Source organism: Chaetodon auriga, chromosome 4 (assembly GCF_051107435.1).
Source record: "Chaetodon auriga isolate fChaAug3 chromosome 4, fChaAug3.hap1, whole genome shotgun sequence".
Taxonomy (NCBI): domain Eukaryota; kingdom Metazoa; phylum Chordata; class Actinopteri; order Chaetodontiformes; family Chaetodontidae; genus Chaetodon; species Chaetodon auriga.
In genome coordinates, this window is record NC_135077.1 from 15,794,378 (window position 1) to 15,819,574 (window position 25,197).

The following is a 25,197-nucleotide window of genomic DNA, read 5'->3' on the forward strand; positions in this document are numbered from 1 at the left end:
AAGCTGCATTCCAAATCACATACTTTTTCTTTCAAGTTTCAGTACATACTGCAGCTGTCCTTAAAAAGACATGTACTGTTGCTTGCAACATGCATGCAATTGGGACATACTGCTTCGTCATAACACTGTGGTTTGAACTTTTTGCCATCTGAGGTCACACCCTTCAAAAGTGCTTCTTGTTTTAGCAAACACACAAAACAGCAACTCTGAATCTCCCTGGCATGGGATCAATAAAGTCATATCTTATCTCTTTTGTTATCTTGACCCTCTTGGTCTCACATCTGTTGCAGTCTGTAGCACAAAACTTGAAGAAAAAAGAAAAAGTATGCAATTTTGAACAGGTGCCAGGACTTTGTATGAACCCTTCATTCGATGTGATGAATCTTCCACCACTCAGAGGTCTTTAGGTCAGGATAGCCAGAAACGCATCCTACGCATTCCTGCTTTGGCCAATCAAAATGCCCATTAAATAAATAATTTTTCTAAGGCTGGTCTATCTATCCAAAACGTGTCTTTATTTAAAAATGTATGTCTGAATTAATAATCTAAACATTCATTTAAGAAAACTGTCATTATCCTCTGCCCTCACAAGTTGAATTTCGGATCCCTTATGATAAGTTTGCACTTTTATCCTTTTGCATTGTTTTCGTTGCAGTTTGCTGTGGGTAAGATGCAAAGAATGCTGAGTCAACAAGAAAACGGCCAATAGCTAAAAGCAGCAGAGCCATGCAACGTCAGTTACTTGGAAACTGTGTGTTGTTTTATAATATTTTCCACTGGCATCTGTTTTGGCTATTAGCAGAAAATAGAGAAATTGGCGTCCGTCCACAAACCAACATAACGTCACAAAGTAATCATGCTGTGCTTGAGGTTGGTGTGGACGAGTGTAATGACGTACTGAGAGATACCGGCTATGTGTAATCAGCTTCTGTTGTTACTGGAAACCCTTTCTCAAATTTTCTGTTTAGCTTTGCTCTATGACAACATGCCTGTACATTCACAACTGACTAACAGCCTCAAATGGGCCCAAATTCCTCAAATCCACAAGGAAAAGCAAAACTTCTAAAGCCCTGACTACAGAGCACATAAAGGCACACATTACTTTAAACATATAAAAGTGACTTCACTCCTGAAGCCAGCACCATTTATCATGAGACACAAAATCAAGCATTTTAACATCGAGTCTTTTTAATACTGTTCTTTTTCTCAGCATTGCTTTTCTGACAATCACATACACAAAAAATGACATAAGTGACAAACATAAAACAATAAGAAAAAAAAGTTTCCCTAAATAAACAGGGAAGGTTCTGTAACAAGCATGTTGAAAATATTTCAAACATTTCCTGCCCCTCTCACTGTCCAAAGCAATACAGAGAGTCTTCCATTTGATATACTGAGAGAGAGCAGACACTGTATATGAGCATCTGTGTCTGTGTTTATACTGGAATATTGACAGAATGAAGAAAGTAGTGAAGCCAAAGAATGGTAAGTTGATTTTGGACAGTGGCTGGAGCGTAGTGCATTAACTCAATGATAAAGCAAACAAGCGTACTGTAGAAGTGGAAGCTAAAGAATAAAATAAAGCACACACACACACACACACACACACACACACACACACACACACACGCACACACACACCTGAACAAACTAACTGATAGCTTTCCGGCTGTTAGATAACAAAGAACTGAGGAAGGGCTTTTTTAAAACCTGACTAAAATGACTACATTACATTTCATTTTTCCGTATTTTTAGTTTGTAATGTATTATAATGCCTTGTCTTGAGAGGCAAAACAAAGGCCCTTTTGTCCTTGGCATGTAACATGACAATACAAGATGTCAGTAAGGCCAATGTTAAACCAACAATTGTTGCTAAGGCACATCTCTGTAAACCTATTTATACCTTGCAATTTAAGATTCTTTCTCATGAAAGGAAGAGATATTTAAAGTAGCACTAAAAGTTTGTGACAATCTCAGCTCCAGACAGGAAAAAGAGAACAAATACATCAGAACGGTGCATTTAGCATGTACATTTCACAGTCTGGTTGGCTGTAAACAAGCAAAGCAATCTCCAAAGCCAATAATCCTTGTTGACCAAAACACACTGGATGGTTAGAGAGGAGGCACAGAGAACCAGTGAGAGGATGCCAGAGAACACAAATCTACAGGGGGACAGTGTCTAGACCATATCTGCGAAATGATATGGTCAGCAGCTCCAAGAGGAAACTCGTGCCTAAAAGTCACTGACACTCACAGCAAATTGCCTTCGAGCTCTTTGAACTTTCTTTTCTCGGCACGCGTGTGCTGCTTTATAGGAGTGGGCTTTGTGGCAGAAGGCCTTTGAACACAGTTTTGAGAGGTTGGGCGGTCAAAAACAGTCTGTGGCTTATCCTTCTGTAGCGCTGGCAGACCTGGCACAGAGAATGAAGTGTCTGACACTTGATAGTTACATTCACTTGGTGAGTTATTCAGACACATTCTGGTGAAGCTCATACAAAAGCATTCTGTACTGATAACTGATTTCATTTTTTAGTTAAAACTTCTTACATAGATATTTGACTACTGTTGGGTGCTTTTAGCGCTGATCTCAAGAATGTAAGCTGCTGTTTACTTAAGCACTCATTGCAAATAGCTCTGGAGAGTTATAACCTAAACGCAGGCTTTTTCAAGGGAGCAAATAATAATGTTTCAACTCACAGCAACAGCAATACTGAATGGACATCAACAGCAAAAAAGCACAATAAAAGTACAAAAAACACATGACAAAAACAGAATATCATGATATAAGCTAGACGAAACAGCCTTCCCATCACAGCAGGCAAAGTCCATTCTAAATGGCTCTTCATTCAGTCCATTTATCTTTCACAGCAAATTTATCTCCCACGGAGCCAAAAGTTTTGGGATGTGTGGAGAGAATTGTGCTAGATCTGTTGAGAGTGAGGAATCAAAATCCACAAGGTTGTTTCAAATTAGACAGTCATCAACCAATTACTAGCTTTTTTCAGTTTTGTGTTATTGCATTTCCTTAAGCAACCATCAGTCTTGTGGCAGTTCCTGACTGGGACAATGTAAAGGAAAAGAAAATTTCTTTTCAGTGCAGGTTCTTTCTATAATCCCCATAGACCAGTCAGAGTTGGTCAAAAACCCATTTTGTACCGTGACGTGTGGTTGAGCCATCACACATCTGCATCACTGTTTCCATTCAAACCACTGTCACTTACTCCAGTTCTGTAGCACAGATGTTGGGGCACTGTTCTCCATGCTGTATCTCCCAAATCCAGCAACAGGATTACAGCTCATTCATGTTTCTTTCATATAAACAAAGACATTTTCTTTTATAAATGAGCCATAGGTTACAGTTGTGTCAATGCAAAAAGGCACTTCTGTTTTCGGTCTGCTACTGAGACCCTTCAAGTTGATTGCACTTAGTTTAATCACTTGGTGAAGTTTCACCATCATCAAACTCTGCTAGATGACTTTAAACCACATCATGATCATTGTCCCACAGGGGTTAGCACATTTCCAATATGCTGTTATCTTCAATTCATTATTCAGTATCTCTAAAATAGATGATCTAGTATGTAGTGTCGTCACTGGACAGCAAAGGACTGATAAGTGCCACTTTTCCAATTGTGGATATGAAATTGGAATGAAAATGAGACTTTTTAAGCATTAAGTGAGCCATAGCAGGACCTCACTAGTGGGCAAAGCCACTCTGCAGAATCTTTCCAAGTGTTTGTATTTTATTGCATCTTAGAAATATGATGGCTTTAGGGATACTAGATTGTTATTCGATGGGCAGTGTCCTTGCATCAAGGGTACCTCATAGTCCAAACCCCCATTTTGCTGCAAGGATGGAGGTGGCTGAGGAGTGTGACAGCGGTCAATCTCAGGCTGTTTGTGAGGGAGAGTACCATTTCCCCCATTTTCCAGGCAGGCCTTTATCCCCTCCAGTTCCATGGGATCTGGATCAGCTGGGCCAAGCTCCAGCTCCATCCCTGCCTTTGCCTGCCTCCTCTTTCGCACACAGATGATTGTCCCAGCCACCACTGCCAACCCCAGCACCAGTGCCAGGGCAGCCAGGGCGGGGATGAGAGTGTATGTCAGTGGGCCTGGGGTTTCCACCATGGACTCTGAGGATGTTAGTGAAACCCCTGTGGTGCGAGCCTCTGTACATGACCCTGTCTCAACAGAGCTGTTGGACCTAGAGTTGACTCTCTCACCCAGGGGACTGGCACAGACTGAGTAGGTACAGTTGGGTCTCAAACCACGCAGCGTGTACTCAGGGTAAGATGCCGGTACACTCAGGATAATGGGGCGGCGGTCAGGCCCTGAGAGGTTACGGTAGGTCAACCTGATGCCTCGGATGTGTGGCCGGGTCTCGATGAAGCGGTGCAAGTCCAGAAGGATAGATGTGGAGGTCACCTGCCGTGAGCTGATGGCATCAAGTTCAGCGGGCATCACAGGGGCAACTATCGAAACTTCTGTTGCTGAAGGTTTTGGTGGTTCAGGGACCTCATCCACATTTTCACAGTAGAGGCCAGAGGTTCCTGAAGGACACAGACAGCCGAGTTGACCCAGTGGGTCAAAATTACAAGTGCCCCCATTGAGGCAGATGTTTGGTGGGCAGATGTGTGGTTCATATTCCCCGCTGGTGGAGCTAGGTGAGACTGGAGGTTCTGGTGGAAGAGGGTAGGGGGTTTTTGAAGAGACCGTTTCCTCACTGGGTGGAGGAGGAGGAGGAATGGCATTGGTATGGGTGGTTTCTGGAGATGTTGTGGGTATCTGGGGAACAGGAGTACTTCCAATTGGGGAGCCAATCACCACTGTTGTGGTAGGTGGACACCCAAAATCTTTGTGCTCCAGTGCTGAAAGCTTCTTCCCAGCATTAACCAAAGGAAAGTGACATCTGGTTTCCTCAGGCCTCCCAAGATTCACTTCCTTCTCCTTTAGCCAGACAGGGAACCAGGCTAATGGACACAAGCAGTTAAATGGGTTCTCAGCTGCGGTCAGGTGTATCAACCTAGGGAACGTCTGGAAGAAATCCTGGGGAAAACCCTGAAGATTAAGTCCACTAAGATCCAGTTCTTGAAGTCCAGTCAATTTCTGGAAGTCGTCCACCCTGAGCTCGCCCAGAGGGTTGGCAGCCAGGCTGAGTTTGATCAGTCCCTTGAGGGAGTCCTGCTTTAGGGCCTGGGGCACCTCAGTTAACTGGTTTGTGGAGATGTCGAGCTCATGGAGATTCCCCAAGGACGCTATGAGATCCTCGTCCACAGAGGTAAGCCCCAGAGAGGCAACCTTAAGGGCCTCCAGGTGGGGGGTCTGGAGATCTGAGGGCCCCAAAGGTGGGATGTTGTTGTAGCTGAGGTCTAGAAGCAGAAGCCTGGGGAAATGAAGGGATGGCAGAGAAGTGAGCTGGTTCCCTTGGAGCTTGAGTTCCAGTAGCCTCTCTAAACCCTCAAAAGCTTCTGAATGGATGCTCTGAATGCGGTTTGCATGAAGATACAGCCTCTCCAGCTGGACCAACCCAGAAAAACTGCCTTTGGGAATGTGGGTAATGTGGTTAGAGGACAGGTCTAAGTTCTTCAGCTTTGACAGCATCTCAAACACACCTTCTGGGATCTCTGCTAGCTCATTCTGGCTGAGATCTAGTAACTCCAACTCGCCCAATCCTTTAAAGTCATCTTGGGACAAAGTGTCTATGCCATTCTGGAAGATGTAGAGATTTTGGGTGGTGGCGGGGACACGGGGCACAGTGCTGGAGCGTCGATGAATGCAGAATATGGAGTCTTGGCCCTGGCAAGCACAGTCTGCTGGGCAGTCAGAGGATAACACCAGACCAGATGAGAGGAAGACGAGCAGGAAGTAAGACAGCATGGTGACGTCAGGACTAAAATTCTGAAAGACATAAGAGAGAGAGGAAAAAGATGGTCATAATTAAAAGTGAGGCTTTACAATAAGAAACAAATTGAGACAAATAATAGAGTGTGAAGACTTTTAATAGATGTCATTATGGAGAAATAAATTAGAATTATGCAAGAATTATTTTTCTCAAATTCATACAGCCCAATTATATGTGCTCATAAATAAATGCTAGACAAATCTTTCTTTATCCCTTCCACAAACTCATCCATACACTCTGTCCATAACGTACAATACAATGGATACAAGCACACTTAAGCCCAACCAACAAACCTTAGCTGCCACACACATGCATATAAACAAACAGTAAAACTCTGAGTGCTCCATCAAAGTGAATTTGCTGTTTCATATCCTTGATGAACAGACACCCAGGGGATCAGCACCCACAGGCCAAGGCGACTAGTTAACACAGCCCACCCAGGGTAAGTGAGAAATTCATTCAGCCTCGTCCCTGTGTTTATGACACAGTCCTTCGCCCGTGAAACCCAGTCTACAGTAATGCAGCTGGACGGCAGCACCACACCGCTACTACATACAAACATATCTAATGCAAACATGCTGCCATTGTGCTTGTGCGCACACATACATGTGCACCCTAAATCAGATGATTCTCTCTGATTCTCTCAGTCAGCCAGTCAGCGTTGAAACAGTACATCACCTGGATATGAAGTGCCACCACATGACTGAAGGAAAAGAGTCATGAATACAGTGCAAGGTTTTATCACCCAAACAGCTCTACAAGGGGATAAATAGATCAAACCTCCAGATATTCCCTGCCTGCCTCTCCTTCTTTTAGTGCCTTGGGAAGTATAGCCGGGGTACTCGGTGTAATAAATGTCCCTGACAAAATCACTGTGTGAGAAGACAAACAATCAAGCTCGTTCTTAACCTGCTACAGAAACTAGGTATTTTCTTTCTTTTCCTCCCCTTGTATAGTAAACTCAGGGAGACTATGGAGACTCGAGGTTTCATTGGCCTGCAGGACTACCATGAAAATCTGTTAAAACTGGATAAGCTAAGAATTGTTTTCTATCTTAGATGTAACCTCCAGTACGATGGGCTGTGTGTTCAATTTATATAGAGATGAGTGTAAACTCTGCTGCGTGGTCAACACAAATGATTCGGTAGTATCATAGGTTCAAGTCTGGAGAATGAGACCTTCAACCCCAGACCAGTTGGAGCCCAAAAAGACTTTTTCCCAACTCATTTGATTTCATCAGGCTTATACTGGATAGGCTATTGTAGTGTGAAACAGTCCAAGAGCCACAAGGACTGAAACTTGAGAGTGACCCTGGCAACAGTCAAAGGGAGTTTAACTAGCGGTGAAGAAGATGAAAACAAATGAAAGTCAATAGACTTTTGCAGGAATAAAAATATAAAATGGCAGCATTTTCAAAGACTTGGAAATTGTACCGTCTCTTCCATGGAGCCAGAAATGATATACTAACTCTGAATTTACAATGAACTGTTAAGAAGAATTGGGAAATGTTTTCTATCACCAAGTAGTGCAGTAGTGGATCGTTTGTCTTCATGTGTATCAGCCCACACCTTTGGCTTTTTTACCTGTTGCCTGTTTACCTGTTACATTTTCCTGACCACTTGTCCTAAATGCAGCACATACCTGCATTACATCTCTGTCTTCCCTCTCTCCTATCATCTCTCCTTCCCTCCCTCCTCTGACCTGGTTTGTGTCAGTAAACCCTTGCACTCCTGCCCTTTCCAAGACTCCTGAGGTGGAAGTTGAGGAGAAACCTAAGATGTTTTATTAAAGTCAGGGGCGCACCTCCAGCCCCATGCCTCTGCTCCCTTTCTGCCCTCTGTCTCCTCCATTTATCCCCCTCTCCTCATAACATACGAGGTCAGAGCCTGCCAGCTTGGTAGGAATTTGCAATATTCCTTCAAAATCTGCCTTTATTAAGCACAACAGGAAGCAAGGGAAAGGAAAGAAAAGCAAAGCAAAGTGGGGGAAGAGGGAGGGACACAGAGAGGTTAAAGAAGTGACGATTACCAGAAAGAGCACTGATTCTAGAGGAAAACACAAGATTTAAACACATATTTTTGGGTGTTTTAAAAACCAAAACCGGGACTTCAAGAACAGTTAATATAAACCAGAAGCTACAAAGGCTTCATTGGCACACATGAGAAAGATCAAACCGCTAACCCACTCACATGACAGGCTACACACTAAGGCAAAGTGCCACACTTTAATTGGCTGGTCTGTAAATACTCAGTTCTCAGCATGTTTGCAATGCTTTTCTTTGTTTTATAGAAAGTAACTACAATATTCTGACACTTACCAACTGGTGGCAAGAAGGCAAAACAATGAGGTGAAACACAACAGGCTCGAATAGAATAAGAATAAACCTCTTTCAATTTGTTCCATCTTGTAAACCGCAAAGTGTCTTCGACAGGTTCTTATGTTTTGAATGAATCAGTTACCAATTATACTTGAACTTCCTTTGATACTTGTTTGAACAGTGTCTTCCTCTGTCTGGGCCAAAATGTGAAAATGGCGGGAAAATCCTTCTAGATGGAAATGGGCATGTGCTGCACTGATACTGGAGATGAATCTTGATCCAGCAAGCAGGATTTTGCCTTTAACTTCTGAAATGTTTCACAGTTTAGGAAATATAAACCCAAACATAGCGTGCTACTCAAACTGAATTCTAATCAGTTGTACCTTCACTCATAGATTAACTTTCACTATATTTAATTACAGTTTTTGACATGTCCTGCCAAAGAAAAACATTCTCTTTGGCAGATCTAAAGACTGATAAAAAAATTGTGTGTTTGTGCACTGCAGATTTCAATTCTCCAACAAAATCCTTCTTGTACGAGTCTGTGTCTGCACAACGAAGCTCAGACATCCAAGTAAAGTAACAATAAGTAAAACAGAATAAATCACTTTGTCACAAAAGATTCGTTCTCACACTACAATTCATCACAAGATGCTACTGAATTAAACATGACCAAGAACTCAAACATTACTGTCTTCAAGTGTGTCAGTGTAACAGTGTTACAGTTAATCTGTGAGGAGATTAAATGTAAGAAAACGTCTGGCATCACTTTGCTAAAGCCCCAAACAGCTCTGTGAAATCAGCCAGAAGAAAAGTAGCTACTATCTTATTCTAAGACATAAAGCGACCACAAGCAACAATGCAAAGCTTGATGCACACACAATGAGGCAGCTCTCTCCTCTGATGACAAAGTATTGCTGCTATAACAAGGCGTGCTTTTGTTCGAGGTGCGTGTCTAAGTTTAAAGGCACACTCTGCTCTGGAATCCGGACCTTTCTTTGTGTGCAGTCACTTAATGTTTATAGAACAGTAACAGGGTTATAATAAGAGCAGCTTGTCCTTCCTTTCAGGGTGCTGCCGCTGTCACACTGGCATGAAGTCGATAATTTGATGACAGAGAAGCGGAGGAATGAATGGAATACGAATGAGAGAATGATTGTTTCAGAGTAAAGAGATGATACCTGGAGGAAGGCCTTGCTTTTGACACTTCTTGCAGACTGCCTGTCAAAATGAAGGTTTTACCCTTTGCACAAATCTGAACATTTTCTATCATAAAACATGTGTCTATAATTCCAAATTCCATGTCCACAGTGTATATGTGGTCTTGAGGCTTTGCTGATCCAAAAGGCCTGTGTCAGGACTTGCACTGCAGGTAAACCCCCCTGACAGCATGTGTCAGTTGTAGCCGCTTGGCTGAGTGATACATGCAGCTGGGCGGTGCCTCCAAACCTCCATGACAGCAAGCATCCGCCCTGCTGAAGCATCTTTGTTTGAGAAACTGAATCCCTTCACGCTTCAGATGAACCTGACTTCTGACCTCCCTGTGGGTAGAGGTGGGACAAGACACAGTTTTCCCTGCAAGGTCTCAAAGTATCTGCTTATTTTAGTGAATTTTCGTTTTGTCTTGAGGGGGGCGACAGCATCCTCCCATGTGTGGATGTCATCAGCAGGTCAGCTGATGGCCTGAGAGCTCCTCTTCCAGCTGTGGCTGTTGTTTGTGTAGCTTCATGGCACCATTGTTGCGTTTTATTTTCACCCTTGGTCCTAGTCACCGTATTTCATAATGAGATTAATCAAAGTGCTGCATAGAAGGCCTCTTTTTGCCTCTTTCAGAATCTAAATCCTGGCTCTCTCTCTCTCTCTTTAACTCTGTTGTTTTTTTTAAATGATGTATTAATATTTTGTTCTTGATGAGTTTTTTTTTTTCAACAGGTCTGAACAAAGTAGTGCTTAACTAACTAATACTTGACTACTATTGCATGATTAAGCTTTTATTTTCAGGTTTAATCTTTCACTGAGGGCAATATGCTGTCACATCTTGGGAGGTGCATGGTTGCAGTAATGATAGTTTTTAAGTTTTATTCATGAGGTGTATTATTCCTTATTTAACCCTGTAACATTTTAAGTGCATAATTTCAAATTATCACTGCTGAAGACCCTTGTAATTAGATTAACTTGTGTTCATTATTAGAGTATAAACAGTAATAGTCATGTTTGCAGCAGATTTTTGGACTGCGCTGTGCTTGTGGCATCCTTGTTGCTTGAGTTAGCTTGAGTTGAGCCAATCATTTCAGCCTTGTCAAAGAAAAAAAAAAAACAGAAGTCTTAAGCCCGTTAGACTACAAAATTGGCAGCACCGAGATAAACTGGTAGGAAAACATTTATATTGTTAACTTCAACCACAGCTACTTTCATATACACCTCCTCTATGTTGACTCATTTTGGCTCAGCTTTTGGAAGGAGTGGCTGATTCTTGGCTCTGTGATGCGGGTACCCAGTCAAACAACCAAAGAGGGCCAAGATGTTAAAAAAAGAGAGAGGTACTTCAGATAGGCATGCACAGATTGAGCCGTAAATCATCTCCTCCTGCATCCTTTTTCATGCCTGCATGGCACTACATCCACATAATTCAGAGTTGCAGAACCAGTTCTCTTGGCTCTTCTAGAAATGTATAATTAAATATGACACAGTACTCCGCTGTTAAGACTTCATGGCACACAGTATATCCTCAGCTATTAGTGTAGATAAGGCCACGCGATGAAAGAGAAACATGGCTGTCAAGACGACACGAAACAGATCAACACGCAGCAAAGACCTGCAGAGAGGCACAGTCACAGACACACACGCACATTCCTGCACATGTTCACACCAGCAGACACACACACAAACACAGCGTCTACAACACAGCTGGATTCTGTTACCCACAATACACTGCAGCCATCTCTCACTGTGAGACAGAATGAAAGGCCCACATAAACCTTTGTCCTCCCCCGTGATAAGAGAGAGGTAGAGAGAGAGGGAGAGGGGGGAGACTAATAGATGATGAGTGTGAGAGGAAAAAGGACACGAGAGGGAGAAAGAGAAATTTGGTGTTTTAATAGCTGGTAGCTGACGACTGCCTCCATTTATCCAAAACCTGCTGTAAACAAGGCCTGACTCCTCCGAACTTAAAGTAGATGATAAAAGCCAGATATGACGGTGTGTGTATTCTCTCAAAGTGAGGACTACACTACTACTAACTGGATTATGGGGTGGCAGATTTGGCCTTTCAGAATCATTATGTAATATTGTGGCTTTCCACTCTCTTGTTGAACTCCCAGATCTGGGCCATCCTGATCATTCTCAAACATATCTAATTAGTGGTTCTTCTGCAGAAGCACGACATCAAATGCTGTCTGTTGCCATTTGATTGCATTGTTTTCCCTTAATTCCTGTCAAGGGTGAGTGCTGAGGCTTCAAAGGAAAACATCACAACTGCTGTGGCTGAATCTTGCCAGGCGAGGAGGGTTGGGAGTCTTAATTTATTTGCAGTCCGTGACAGCAGGGAGCATTATGAAGATTAAACAATCTGAGGACAAAAACAACCACAGTGGTTACAATGAAAGAGCAACAAAGGGAGCAGCTGGATCAGCTGTAAAGGTATCACCTTTCCCCGCTGTAACACTCTACATACTCATGGTACTTTGGACAAAAGTGTCCATCAGGCTCTAGAGGTAAAAATAACAAGGTCCATGGCGTACCCCGCCTCTTGCTCATTGCCAGCTGGGATTGGCTACTCCTCTAAAGGATAACTGGTTGTACTATAGCTAATGGATAATGGATGAATAATGGAGGAAAAACATCAATTTAGTCTCTGTTGCAGACTAATATAACACAACAGTGTTTCTTTAGCTTAAAATCTTATACTTTCTCATCAACATTTAATGTCTGTGTGTCTTTAATATGAAGCCTGCTTTCCTGCACAGGAAGTGGTGTGTTTACTTTTTCCAGACTCTGACAAGCACCACTTTAACAGAAAGTTAAACTATTGATAGGGAATTAAAAGAAGAGAATGTACCATGTTGAGTGAAATCAGTGATGAAGATTTTCAGGATTACGAGTTTAAGGAAAAGGGGAGAGGAAGGATTTGGAGGGATTGTGTGAGAGGTGAAGGAGGGAGGAGGAGGGCTGGAAGAATCAGGACTGAAGGTACAAAGACGGAGAGAGGGGATTGTAAATTGTGTTAGAAAGTTGGTCTACAGGGAGATTACTTCATTTTCATGAAGGAAAAAAGGAGACGTGAGTTAGTGGTACATACCTTACCTCAACTCCCACACCCCCGAAACTCCCAAAAGTGGAATATCCTGTTACCTCAGGCCTGAGAAGCTTACCAGTAAAATCAGTTTAACTACTTCAATCCTTCCAAAACCCACAGCCCCAAAAGCTATTGTATAAGTACATAAACTATACAGTATATATATATATATATATATGTGTGTGTGTGTGTGTGTAAATATATATATATATATACATGTGCTGTGTGAGTATTGTGTGTGTGCACATGCTCAAACAAACATGCATAAGGTTCTAATAACAGACATTAATCCTGAACACACATAAAAATGCCTCAGATGTTGCTTTTACAGTTATTTTCATTTGGTACAAATCAGTCAACTTTTTCCATCGCTTGGTTCATTCATACAGTTAGTTGAACTGTGAAAAATACAGCAAACAAGATTAAAATAAATCACTGAAGTGTGGAGCCTCAGCTGCTTTGACAGCTCCTGACCTTTAGTCCCTGTGCACTCCAGCAAATCTCTGCATTACCAACAGTCAACCTACATCCTCTATACTCAGTAACAATAATAATAACAGTAACACTACAACACAAGCAAACAAAGAGAGGACCAGTTCATAAGCAAACACAATAAATGCAGAAGAAGCTGCAGAATGAATTCTACAACACCTGACCATCAGATGAAAAGTTGTAGATGAAAAGTCAGAATGTAATTTCCAATAGGTGTCATTTGCAGTGGTCTCATTGAAATGAATGAGCAGATTCTAGCAGTTTTTTACCATGCTGGTGCTTCTTGTAGGTGATGGCTTATTGGTGATCAGGTTATGTGGCTCAGTATAATTCACCAGCAACTGAGACATTTCAAAGTGCTGTCCCTGCAACTGCAGCTAAACACGTGGTATCCATTGAGCAGTTTGGATCCAGCCAGTGAGACATAGATGAAAGTCTAAATGATGCCTCCGGAAGAAAAGTCCTACAAAAAGCCATTTCTGAGTCTTTGCTTCCATGTCTTGATCCAAAGAGCTGTTTAGTGTGAAACAGCAAAGTTTTATGACGTAAACTGAACAGAGACTGTGAGAAATCCCCAACAACTTCATCATCTTCTATGCAGCAGTTAACACCTGGGTGGTGACAACTGTCGTCTAGACTGGGCTGCGACAACTGTGACAACTGAGGAGAGACTGACGAGGACCATGATAAGAAAATCAAAACCAACACAAAGCAAAACAAAAACTTTGGAATTCTCTGACTGAAAGCCATTAAAATGAGACAGAAGGAGCTGCGTTTGGGGTTTGTTGTGGTCTTCACTCTCGATGACAGTGAACCAACTGCATGCCTGCAGTGAGGCTAACAAAGCCAAGACGCCTCTTGACTCACAACTGCAGAACATAAATATGTCAAACTGAACACAATGGAGCGTGTGAAAGAAATAACAAACTCATTCTACTCGTAAAAGCTCAATTACATCCACTTTTTAACATCTACAGCTGCACTGAAGCTCCAGCTCTTCTTCTCTGTGCCTTAACGCCTTTCTTAATACTGTCAGTCAGTTTGGCAAAATACACGCAGAAACACACGCAACAGCGTACTTACACACACACACACACACATAATACTTAAAGTGGTATTTCAGAGTACTTATGTAAAGTGTAATTTATTTTAAGTCTATTAAAATTGTACTTAAGTGTACTGTTAAAAGGTGTACTAAATTACAAATACTTTTAAGAGTAATAAAGTACACCTATAGTCTATTTGGTCCTTTGCAATACACTAGTAACACGCTTAAATAAAGTATACTGTAATTTCACTTCATTTTAACTATATTTAAGTATACACATTGGCGAGATAATACAACTGTACTGCAAATGTTTTTATTTTCACTGGTGTACCCAGTACACTTCAAGTCTGTAAAAAGCTGTGCCAATTTAGCAACTATTTACACTTAGAGTATACTCAAGTATTTCTCTTGACTTTGTCCAATGACTTTGACTCCAGTCCCCCTGTCTCTTCTCCTTTGTTGCATCAACAGGAGTAACTGGCTGCTTGCTGAACAGACAATCTCTTTGTCACAGCCGGAAGTAGCTTCACGTACAGTGCAAAACTTCTTTAGCCTCCGTGTGGAAGCCAGAGGTCACAGGTCGTAGGTCAGGGTCAGGGCAGAGATCCAGTGTCTGCTTCAAGAATGCTTCAACCGTGCAGATGCTTGTTTATACAACAGCTTGACCTCACAGCTGAGAAGTAGTACGTAGTAAAATAAAACCCTCACAACTGAATCAACTAGTCATTAGCTGTTCTATATAACACTGTTAGAGAAGAGAGGGGTGCTTGAAGTTTGAACTCAATTCCACCTCTGTTTGTGCAATCAGCAGGCATGAATTTAACAAAAAAAAAGCCGTCTACGTCGGCTGTCATACGAGACAGTGAAGGTAGAGTGAGCATACTATTAGGATGAATCATCAGCAGGCTGGGTATGAACCACCCTTTGACCTGGTTACCAACAGTAGTTACAGTATTGTTGGGGAGATGATCACATAAAATGATGTGACTGCACCAAACAAAACAGATTGTGGGCTAATAATCCATCATCATTTGAAAGCAAACCTTAGCCAGCTCTGCTGATGGTTTTGGCCCATGTGTCTGCCTTAGTGACACCTGGGTATTGTGGTGTCTGACTCAGGTATGGCAGAGATGCCAACTATGCTGCTCCTGCTGCTGCTATGATGAAAATGCAGAGTAGGGTTGCGCCCAACAACTCAAAGCTTCGAGGCTTCATTCAACACTGATGTTCTGTTTGTGTTTAAACCCAGTATTTCTGCACAGTTAAATTCTGGGTTACACTAATATTATTGGTATTATGCTATTTGTCGAATTAGATTCCAGTGGTGGCTGCGGAGGACTGTTTCCGGCTCAACTGGTGGGCTAATGCCAACACCACAAACTGTTAGCAGCCTCTGCAGCTGATCGCAATATATGTACCCTGTGCCAAATGCTCTTGGCATACTGTCCATTGGTTGTAGAAATCTGTACATACTGTACTCGGGTTGCAGAAATCTATTAAACATTGTCTCATATTGTTCCATAGCTTATTTGACTTTCTAATGTGTTTCAGAACTCAGAATTTCACAAAAATAACAATGTGGTTCAATTCCATCATGGGAAGTTCATGAAAATATGTAATTTGTTACTTAATTTCATTTTTATGTTCTGTGATTTTTTTTATCATTATTATTATTTTGCTTCTATCTGCATGCTTGAGTCTGATTGGCTGTTGGGGTTGTAGAAGAGGAATTAGCCAACCTATTTTGGTATTTAATTATGTCACAGCTGGACACGCCCCCTGATTGAGGATGACTTTTGGTTTTTCCGCTAAGATGTATGAACACCAGAGAGGAGCTCAATCAGGCTCTTTGTAGGAACAACTAAAGGCTGTGTGTGTGTGTGTGTGTGTGTGTGTGTGTGTGTGTGTGTGTGTGTGTGTGTGTGTGTGTGTTTGCTTTCACACTTCACCAACTCTGAGCCCGTCCTGTCTGTCAGCAGTTGGAAATAAGCATGACACCTATACTCACCTTCACACAGGTGTGCCAGTGGGCGACTGGCACTAGAAACAACACTCTAAAACATGCCTCCTGTTTTCTAATTCCTTCTTACTGCTGGTATGAATTTGTTTAATCCTCCCAGGGAAGGTGCCTATCCTGACTTCATTTAAAGTCTCTGCAGTGGAACACAGACGAACAGTTTATTGAAAATAGAGTAGGAAGTACATGAAACCTGACAAGACAGCTCGATACCATTAGTCATATTTTTATGACAGCTAAAGATACCGGAGCTGATAAAGACTCATTTTGGGTACACTGTGAAGTACTCCTTCACATCAGCTTGGGGCTGATTTTCCAAGAATGAAAGTCTTAAAGCTACAATAAGCAAACTTTTCACCTCGATGCAGTGAAGTGTATTATTAGTTCTCCCTCCTCCCTCTTGGATCTGTCAATTCCTGCCCTGCCATCACTTGTCTCTCCTCTTAATGAGTTGTTTATATCTGAAAACGGCATCTAGCCTGAAGCTCTGGCAGAAGCCCCAGAAGCAGTTAATGTTCGGCAAAAACGAAGGTTCACAGAAAGCTTAACTGGCTGTGTTTTCCATGTGATAAACATCCCTGTGCGTTTGTTTCTTGGCGTGTCCTGCTGCCGTTGTTGCATTGTTGCAAACTGCAGCTTTACAGTCAAACACACTTCACTTGTCGCTGCTCTTCATTCCGTTCTCTCCTCGTCCCTCCATCCATATCTCCTCCCACCTCCAGGTCTGATTATTGACTGAGGATCACCTGTGAGTCTATTACCCAACATGGGCCCCTTCATGCTTGTTAAACCCAGCTGTCAGTTACCAAAGTATGGCTTCTGGAAGGGTTCGGGTTGGGCTGGACTCAAGGGGGGACAAGTCAGGGTGGTAGACGCCTCCCCTCTGGTTCGTGCATGTCCTGACAGATACTGTACCTTCAAGTTGTCACAGCTATCTTTAACAAACATTGAACCCAGTTCTGGTTCTAAATGATGTTTCTCTCTCTCTCTTTAATGCATCATGCCTTCATAGCTGAAACTCAAAGATAGGAATTATGTTTAAAATCATATAAAAATAACAGGAGACAGAGTGAAACGGGGACCAAGTATGAAATCTCAGTTTGGGGTTTAGTTCAATGGGGTTACCTGAAGAATTTAAAATGACAAACTGACATGATGGTAATAGGCACTGCTGTTAACTGTTCCTGCTTCAGCTTTTGGGCCGTGGTCGGGAAGCATGTTGAGACTTTCTGCTGCAGGTTTCCCTGTTTCCTTACTCTGAAGTTGGCCAGCAAGTCTTGGGGCTTTAGCACGAGTCTTGCAGAGCTGTAGCCTTTATTTACAGTGTTACATTCACAGTTTAAGCTAACCTTATTCTGCATTCTGTCTGCGTATGTTAGTCAGTGCCCACTGTATGCAAGTATGGTGACTTTTTGAACTTCTGAGCTTCCAGTCACAAAGCTGACACTGTTATCCAGTGTGCTTTAGGATGTATGCAACAGTCCTGCATGCTCTTGCAAGTCATTTGGTGGATGTTTCCAGCATATTGCAATGGATTATGTGGGGAATTACTTGCAAGCTTTGCTTGGTGATAAACATAACATAACCGTGTCCAAATGACAGCAATGCAAATGTGTAAGAATGTACTACATATACTGTAGTATGTGTACTACAGTTCATCGTTTTCCTTCTGGCATGTCATCATGAGATTTCCGTCCTCACCAAAACTACCAACTAATTTTGAACAATCACCACCGTTATTTCCAATCACACGACTCCAGATCACACCTGTCTCATGCACACACCATGAAGGCTGCCTCTGCAACACCCACATAAATACTTGTCCAGATGCGCGCACACACACACACACACACACACACACACACACAGAGACCTCTACCAACCGTACCCTGCTGCTGGATCACCTCATTAACCCAGTGTTAGGTCAGGGAGTGTGGACGGATTTACTGCTGACAGAGACTTCAGCAACTGCCAGTAAGGACACAAACACACATGCACACACACACACACACACACACACACACACAAATTTTAATTGGATTATAATTGGTAAATGGGTTTACCCTTCGAAAATTATGAACACAGAACAATTCATTAATGTGAGGCACAAACAGTTAATGTGTGTGTATAGAATTGTGTCCCTGATTTTAGTTTGATGTGTGTGTGTGTGTGTGTGTGTGTGTGTGTGTGTGTGTGTGTGTTGGATGGGTGTTTACTTTGTCACTTATCTATTTACTTAAACTCCCAACAGATCCTTTAAAGCAAACACATGCACACACACACACAGTCTCTCATTCTTGTCTCTGCTGGAAGGGGAATCAATTAGTGCAAACTGAACTGTGTGTATGTGAGTGTGCGTGTGTGTTTGTTTGGCTTGGTTAAAGCCAGTGACCTCGGCTGGTTCATGACCCAGAAACAAAGGCTGCATTTTACTCTGGGACAGAAAATCAGATTTTTAACTCTTTGTGGTGGTGCTCAGAGTCACGCCTGGCCGTCTGCTCCGTCGGGTTTACAAGACCAGACCTGATCTGTGCTATTATTTTCACAGTGTGAAAGCAGCTACAGACACGTAAAATGTGTCCTGGGAGGGCGACTCTGCTGAGAAGCCTTTGTGTCTGCAAGAGAAGGAAAATATGGCACTAATTTTAGTGTGGACAAAGTTCACCCTGTGCTATTTGAGCAACACGTCGCTGCTAGAAAATCCTTTGTGGTGCAATTATGTAAAGTTTGTTAAAAAAAAAACTCAGTCACAACTCCAAACCATCAAATCAAAAGGTGGAAATCTTATGACCAGACTGTGGTTGACGTTTGCCTAAACTCACAAAGCAGCAGCATGGGGCTCTCACCGCTGACGACATCGCACACACACATCAGACAGCTTATCTCCTCAACAGAGCACTTATCAGAACAGAAACCAGGCTGTCTCCCTGTTTGCACTCTCCTCACTATCAGCAGTGACAAACATCAAACTTGTGAACATTCACCTCAAATAAGAGACGACTTATTCAAAGTCCCGAGTAACATGACTGTGAGTTTTACTGTTCTGCGGCAGAAAAAGCAGCTTGAATTACCCTACAAGTGATTTAGCTGAATGAGGTCAAAGGTCGCGTTAACACTCTGTCTTGCTCTTTCTGTTTGTTTTCTTTTTAGGCTTTTTTTTTCGGGCCCTGGATTCTGAGATGTGTTTTTTTTCCTCTCATGTTTTGACACTTTACTTATATGTGAGAAGGTCATCTTTGCATTCGTGAAAGAACAGTAGGACAGAACTTGACCTTGTGGAGTCGTCTGCCCTCACTACGCCTGTAGAGCTAGAGCTGCTGGGATTGTTCACTTAAATGGATCAAAAGAAAATGAGTCGGCAACTATTTTTATAATCGATGAATCATTTCAGTCATTTTTCATTGACAAGAAGCTGATTAAATTCAGGGATTTACTGTTTTTCTTTGTCATTCATGAGAGCAAATGAAGAGCATTTGGGTTTTTGATTGTTGTTTAGACAAAAGAAGTAATTTGAGGGCATCACTTGGGAAATAAATAATTGGTAGATCAGTCAATAATGAAAATATTTATTAATCTGCCCTTGTAGGTGCACATCTATGCAGTGACTTGCTTCACACACTTCCAATAAAGGTTGAAGACAGTGGATTACCTTTGAGGTTTTGCCTGGGAGCAATAGCGAAACTGAGAACACTATTGGACAACAAATCCAACAGCAGTGACTACAAATCAGAACGAAGATGCGACTCCATCAACAGAGTAAGACCAGTGGTTTGTACAGTAATGAGGACAGTGAGGAGGTATAGACCGGTTGTTAAATTAGAAGAAACAAAGTATCATCAATGAAAGATCAAGCTCTCAAAGGAAGTAAACGTATCTATAAAGTCCAGAAGAGAAGAAGTAAAATAAGTAAATCTCAATGGTAACTCAACATTAGCAGCACCCCCCAACAAGTGAAATGAGCCCGACACAATGCTTCTTTTTTAGTGCAAACAAACATTTTACTTGCATGCAATTATTTTGCAAACCTCACTGCGCTCTATGTAAAGTAACTCGACTCTGAGGAAGATAAATGTGAAGCAATGGCGACGACGTGCTCCACCGCAGACCAGGCGCTGACACACGACTCTGAAAAACGCCTCGAGGCTTGCAGGGATGTTTGGAGAGGGAACGGGAAGAAAAATGATGTTGTGTTTGTGTGGATGGATGTGGATGTGTGTACACACATACACACACATGCACGATAGACTCCCACACAAGCCATAAGTGACCTCATTTGATTTTACACTGATAGCATAATTAATGCTTGCCTTTTCTTAAACTCGAAGATGACTTGGCTGTTCTTGAAATATTTTGGGGTTGAATTTTCATTAAACTACAGAGAAACTGGGAGATTGAGGAGAGTGAAATGAACATGAAAAATACTTGGTACAGCCACCAGAACGTTGCCAAATTGTTTTTTAATTCCTCATGGAAAAAGTTGGATTTAATTTGGATCTTTGAAGTATTCTGGAACTTAAATGAGTTTTAGCGGAGCTCAAACGGCCCAGTGAAGCCGATGCAACGCTTGTTTCAGATTCCTTTTGAAGATAATATCTGGTGTATTTGATTTCATGGGAAGATACGCGACTTTTAACGAGTTGGGGAGCATTCTGAGGCTGAGCTGAACAGGACAACCAAACATGGTGTTAAGTTTCTCAGCATGTGCAGTTCGACCACGTTAATCACGAGTGTAAATCTGTTAAGAGATGGAAATCGGATCGATCTGAACTGATTTCCTCACATTAGCTTTGACCACAACTGCTGTGAGTAAACACACAGGTATGCATGCACAGAAATGCAGATGTACAGTTTCCTTTAATCGCATATGTTTTCCCATAGTTCAATGGCAGCTTGACTACAAGTAGTCCAAAGAGCTTCAGTCCCTTTGCAAAATCACTCTGAAACTAAATTATTCCGCTGTTCAAGAAAATTAAGCTACTTGATCTTAACAAACCTCAGCAAATTCACTTCAGCCTGTCAAAGATTCATTTTCATTCTAGACATCATTTCAGGTCAGAGCTGGGTCTTCAAATTTTAACTTTTTTCAATTTCACTGCACACAAATTTCAGTCATTTCAGTTCAGGATGACATACATATGCAACAAATTCGGTTCCAGCACATAAAGTGAATTTCACAGTGGGCCTGCTGGAGTTCTTGTGGTCTCAGCTTCATTTAAACTGTATATTGTGTTGCCTCTTTGAGGGTTTGGTAAGCACATACATTTGCTAAAAACACATTGTGCAAGAGCCCAGTGAACCACAGACATGATTTAAACAAAGAACTGGTTAACTTCTCTATAGGCTAAACTATTCTTCAAGCTGTTAGAAAAATACAGTATGTTTGAGTGAACTTACAGTTTTTATTCCATGTCCACTGTTATTTGCTTACTCAGCTGTCCTGTGGGTCCACCCTGATGCGTTGTTACCCTTGAAAACCTTTTAGATAGAGTTCAGACTGCATTTCATTTAAAGATCTTATCTGTTCTGGCCGAGTTGTGACTCACTCTAATGAGGCTGAGACAATGTTATGAGCGAAGTCCATATAAAACAACAAGTAAAGTTAATGGTGCATTTGGTAATCTATCACCTTTAACAATTGGCAAACTATATGTATTCCAACGAACTTTGTGGAACACCTCACATGTGCACACACACAAACCTTTCCATCCCTTTGAATAATGGCAGCAGTCACATTTTAATGAGCAGGGAGTTTAGTGAAGGCCAGAAGTCTCTGATCTGACCAGCACAGATATATTAAGTTCATTTTCTGCTATGAGGCTGTGAAATTGCTCCATCAATCTTTGCAGCCTCAGTTTGTTTAATACATCCCATCTGTTCCAGTGAGAGCAACAGTCTGGTGTGTTTTGGCGTCATCGGAGGTGCAGAGCAGCGTTTCTGCAGCTGACTGACCTGCTGACTGCTTGTCTTGGACTTGCATTGGTCTGTCTGTGTTTATGAAGTGTCTTGGTTTAGCTAGCGGCCATCACTATTGAACTAGTAGATTACACATAACAGACACAAAGAAATAAATACTGTCTCCTCCATAAAAATTCAATAAAGAATCCAGCAGGTATCAGAGTACAACTTTCTGATAGGGGACCCTCAAATGAATAAATTGTATCTTAAAGTGTTGCCTTGAATTAAAAAGTGATGCAAGCAAACACAACATAAACAGTTATCCTGCAGAAAATGCTTAAGGTGTACGTCAAAGGCAATCCAACATTATGTTTGGCAGCCAGCACCTGAAACATATGCACGTTTCTCAGTCCAAAATCATATTAAAACTGTAGGCCTTATTAAACCTAAGTTGTCGACGACCCGACAAGCTTCACTCCTGACTTTGCTCTGCATTTAGACAGCAGCTTTGTGCAGCTAGCTGCTTGTTAGCAAAGAGTGCTAAACGATGTAGCAAGAAATGTAAAATCCTGTGTCGCATTAAAACAGCTGCCTGCATCTACAGAGTAGAAGCAGAGTGTTAAAGAATGAATGTGAGAACTTCTCATTTAATAGAAGTCAATCTGTAATTTGAGAGCACCTGATAAATAGTAGCTAGCTTGCTGCTAACTCCGAGTAGCCTACATATCATTTCAGTTTGAGGGCCCAAAATTAGCCAAAATGTCACCCCACCCAGGTTCTGTAGATTCCACAGTTTAACTCTGTTAATATTCAGTTTATTACTAACTTTTCTGCATGCGTCTGTGTTTTCTGCCTTTTTTTAATATGCGTACACTCATAAACATGCACATGCACTAAACACTTAGGACTACGCACTCCTTTCCCCGCCAGCATGCATTAAAAGCTGCTGCAGCATAACCTCTGATCCGCCTGCCCTCCGTTTGAAGTGGCTTTCAGTTCTCATCTGTGAACAAGATGTTCAAATTAAAAATACCGCTGGCTCATCCACACTTTGCTACGTCTGCTTCAGTGGGCAGAGGATGTGTCAAATGCCGAGTGCAAAGAAATTCAGCCTGATGCTTCAGCTCAGACAGCGCTGACCAACAGCCATTTTTTTCACCAGATAAACCTGATTTATCTATTAAAGTCTCTGTTTTCTGCTCTTTTTACCTTAATGCCAAGAACGTGACAACACGAAAAGCTGTCTATTTCCTGAAAAGCTCAGACTTTACTGAGAAGAGTCCTTCACTCTACAAACTTTCCAGAAACACTTTCACTTCCACAGTAATTTTATTGGAATACTTTGTTTTATATGAATCATTTAGCCAGTCCCGTTCCCCTTTCCCCTCATGATTTATTGATATTTTTTAAGTTTCAATCGACTCATTGTTCCAGCAGTGGAGAGAAATGTTGTCAGACTCAAGAAAAATGTATTTTGTATGTTAAAATCTGCAACTTGTGAGAAATTTTCCAACACAGGGGTTGACTGCTTTACAGCATAAAGCTCAAGGCATCTCTACTTTCAAAACGCCACAAGCCTGACTAGATCTCTGACATTTAGAGCCGAGCCGACTGTTGAAGTCGTGACCTTAACTTGCTGTCATTATGATGAACATGTTGAGTAACAGTTGAAAGTCTTGCACAAGCCCGAACGTGCTGGTTTGATCTGTTTGTCTTTCTGCGGTGGTCCAAGCATCATCAGACGGGTCTTGGCTTCGGGCCAAGTGCAAAACATGATGAATGACAGAACGCCCTCTCTTGTGTGGCACAAGTACAAGTTCAGTACAGCAGATTTCTTCTTATTTGGGCAATCTGGATAGTACGTTTGACTGATTTGGCACTACGTCTCCCTCTCTTTGCCTTCGTTTCTTCTGCTTCGTCAGTTTCTTGTCGAGGTCTGTGGGTTGACTGCTCCCCGCTTTGACTCCTGACCTCTTAATCCCCTGCCAGCTGCAGTGAGGCCTCCAACGAGGACTCTGCGAGTGTGTGTGCATGCATGTGTGTGTGTGTGTGACTGTCTATGCAAAATCAATGCAAGAGCGTGTAGAGTGCACCATACCTGTGTTCTGTGTTAAAATAAGTGATGTCTCACACTTTGGTCTTTGTTGACATATCTCATCGTGAATGTGTGTGTATCTCTGAGTACTACAACACACTGCAGCACGCCAGGGCTTACAGGCACACAAACAGCAACAATAGCTGTTGCAAATACACTTGAGGCTATTACTTACCAACACAAGAGTGTAATTCCTGTTCACCTGTGCACAAACACCATGTGTGCCTCTGACTTGGGGCCAAATGAGTGAAGTCAGCCACAGTTAAACCTGACTGTGCTGAGGCTGTGATTCAGCTGACATAACACTAAGCTCTGTTGATATACTTGTACTACAGCACGACTCCTTTTAGGCCGCTGGGTTCAATTAGCCATCTTGTCTCATCAAGCAATGAATTTAACAGTCTGCAATCTATAATTTAGTTTAAATTCATCCTCTGACATCTGAAAGAGAGGAATCCTCAAATTAAACACAGGCATGCCTGTGGTGATGCTCTCAGCAGCCTCAGTTTCCTGAGCAACCAACTGGAGTCTTTAATTTCAGTAATCTCATCCACCTTTATGCCCTCCCATCGATAGTCATCCAAAGAGAACAAGACTATAATTAAAATCTAAATTATTCTGATGACAATATTCAATAGCTTGTCTGAATCCAATACAACAAGCCTGAGAATGGCCAAAGGCATACAGGCACAGCTTCAATCAACCAATCAACCCACAGCTCAGTCCAACGCCCCGAGACAAGAAAAAGGAAATATCAAGCACTGACGTATTTCCAACAATATCATCACGCCGGCACTTAAAATGACAAAAGTCTGCAGCAAAGCCACCTCCATCAAACATGACGTAACATGAGCAGCGGATTGTGTCGCAGGGGTAATGCAAAGTAAATCTGAGGATATTTGAGGAATGGTCGCAGTTATGAGACAGAAGTCTTTGGTATAAATACATGTTCTGAATAAACTTTGTCAACTTAGAGACCGAATTAAGTCAGCAACTCTTTCTTGAGCAAACAAAATGCCCCCTGGGGTGCTCAACGGCACAATGGAGAGAAAATGGAGCGAACCTTGGAGAACTGACTGGCACTAGCATGAATGTTAACAGTTAGCAGTCACCACATATTTGGATGCAGATGAATGT

The 25,197-nt window shown here is 42.0% G+C and overlaps 1 protein-coding gene across 1 annotated transcript in view; it reads right to left on the reverse strand.

Moving 5' to 3' along the window:
• Positions 1-1,185: 1,185 nt before the first annotated feature.
• Positions 1,186-25,197, reverse strand: part of LOC143319832 (vasorin-like) — a 31,076-nt gene continuing 7,064 nt past the window's right edge. Inside the window, exon 2 of the mRNA XM_076729062.1 lies at positions 1,186-5,898. Coding sequence (XP_076585177.1) covers positions 3,754-5,877 — 2,124 coding nt within the window. The 5' untranslated portion in view covers positions 5,878-5,898 and the 3' untranslated portion in view covers positions 1,186-3,753. The remainder of the gene's footprint in view (positions 5,899-25,197) is intronic.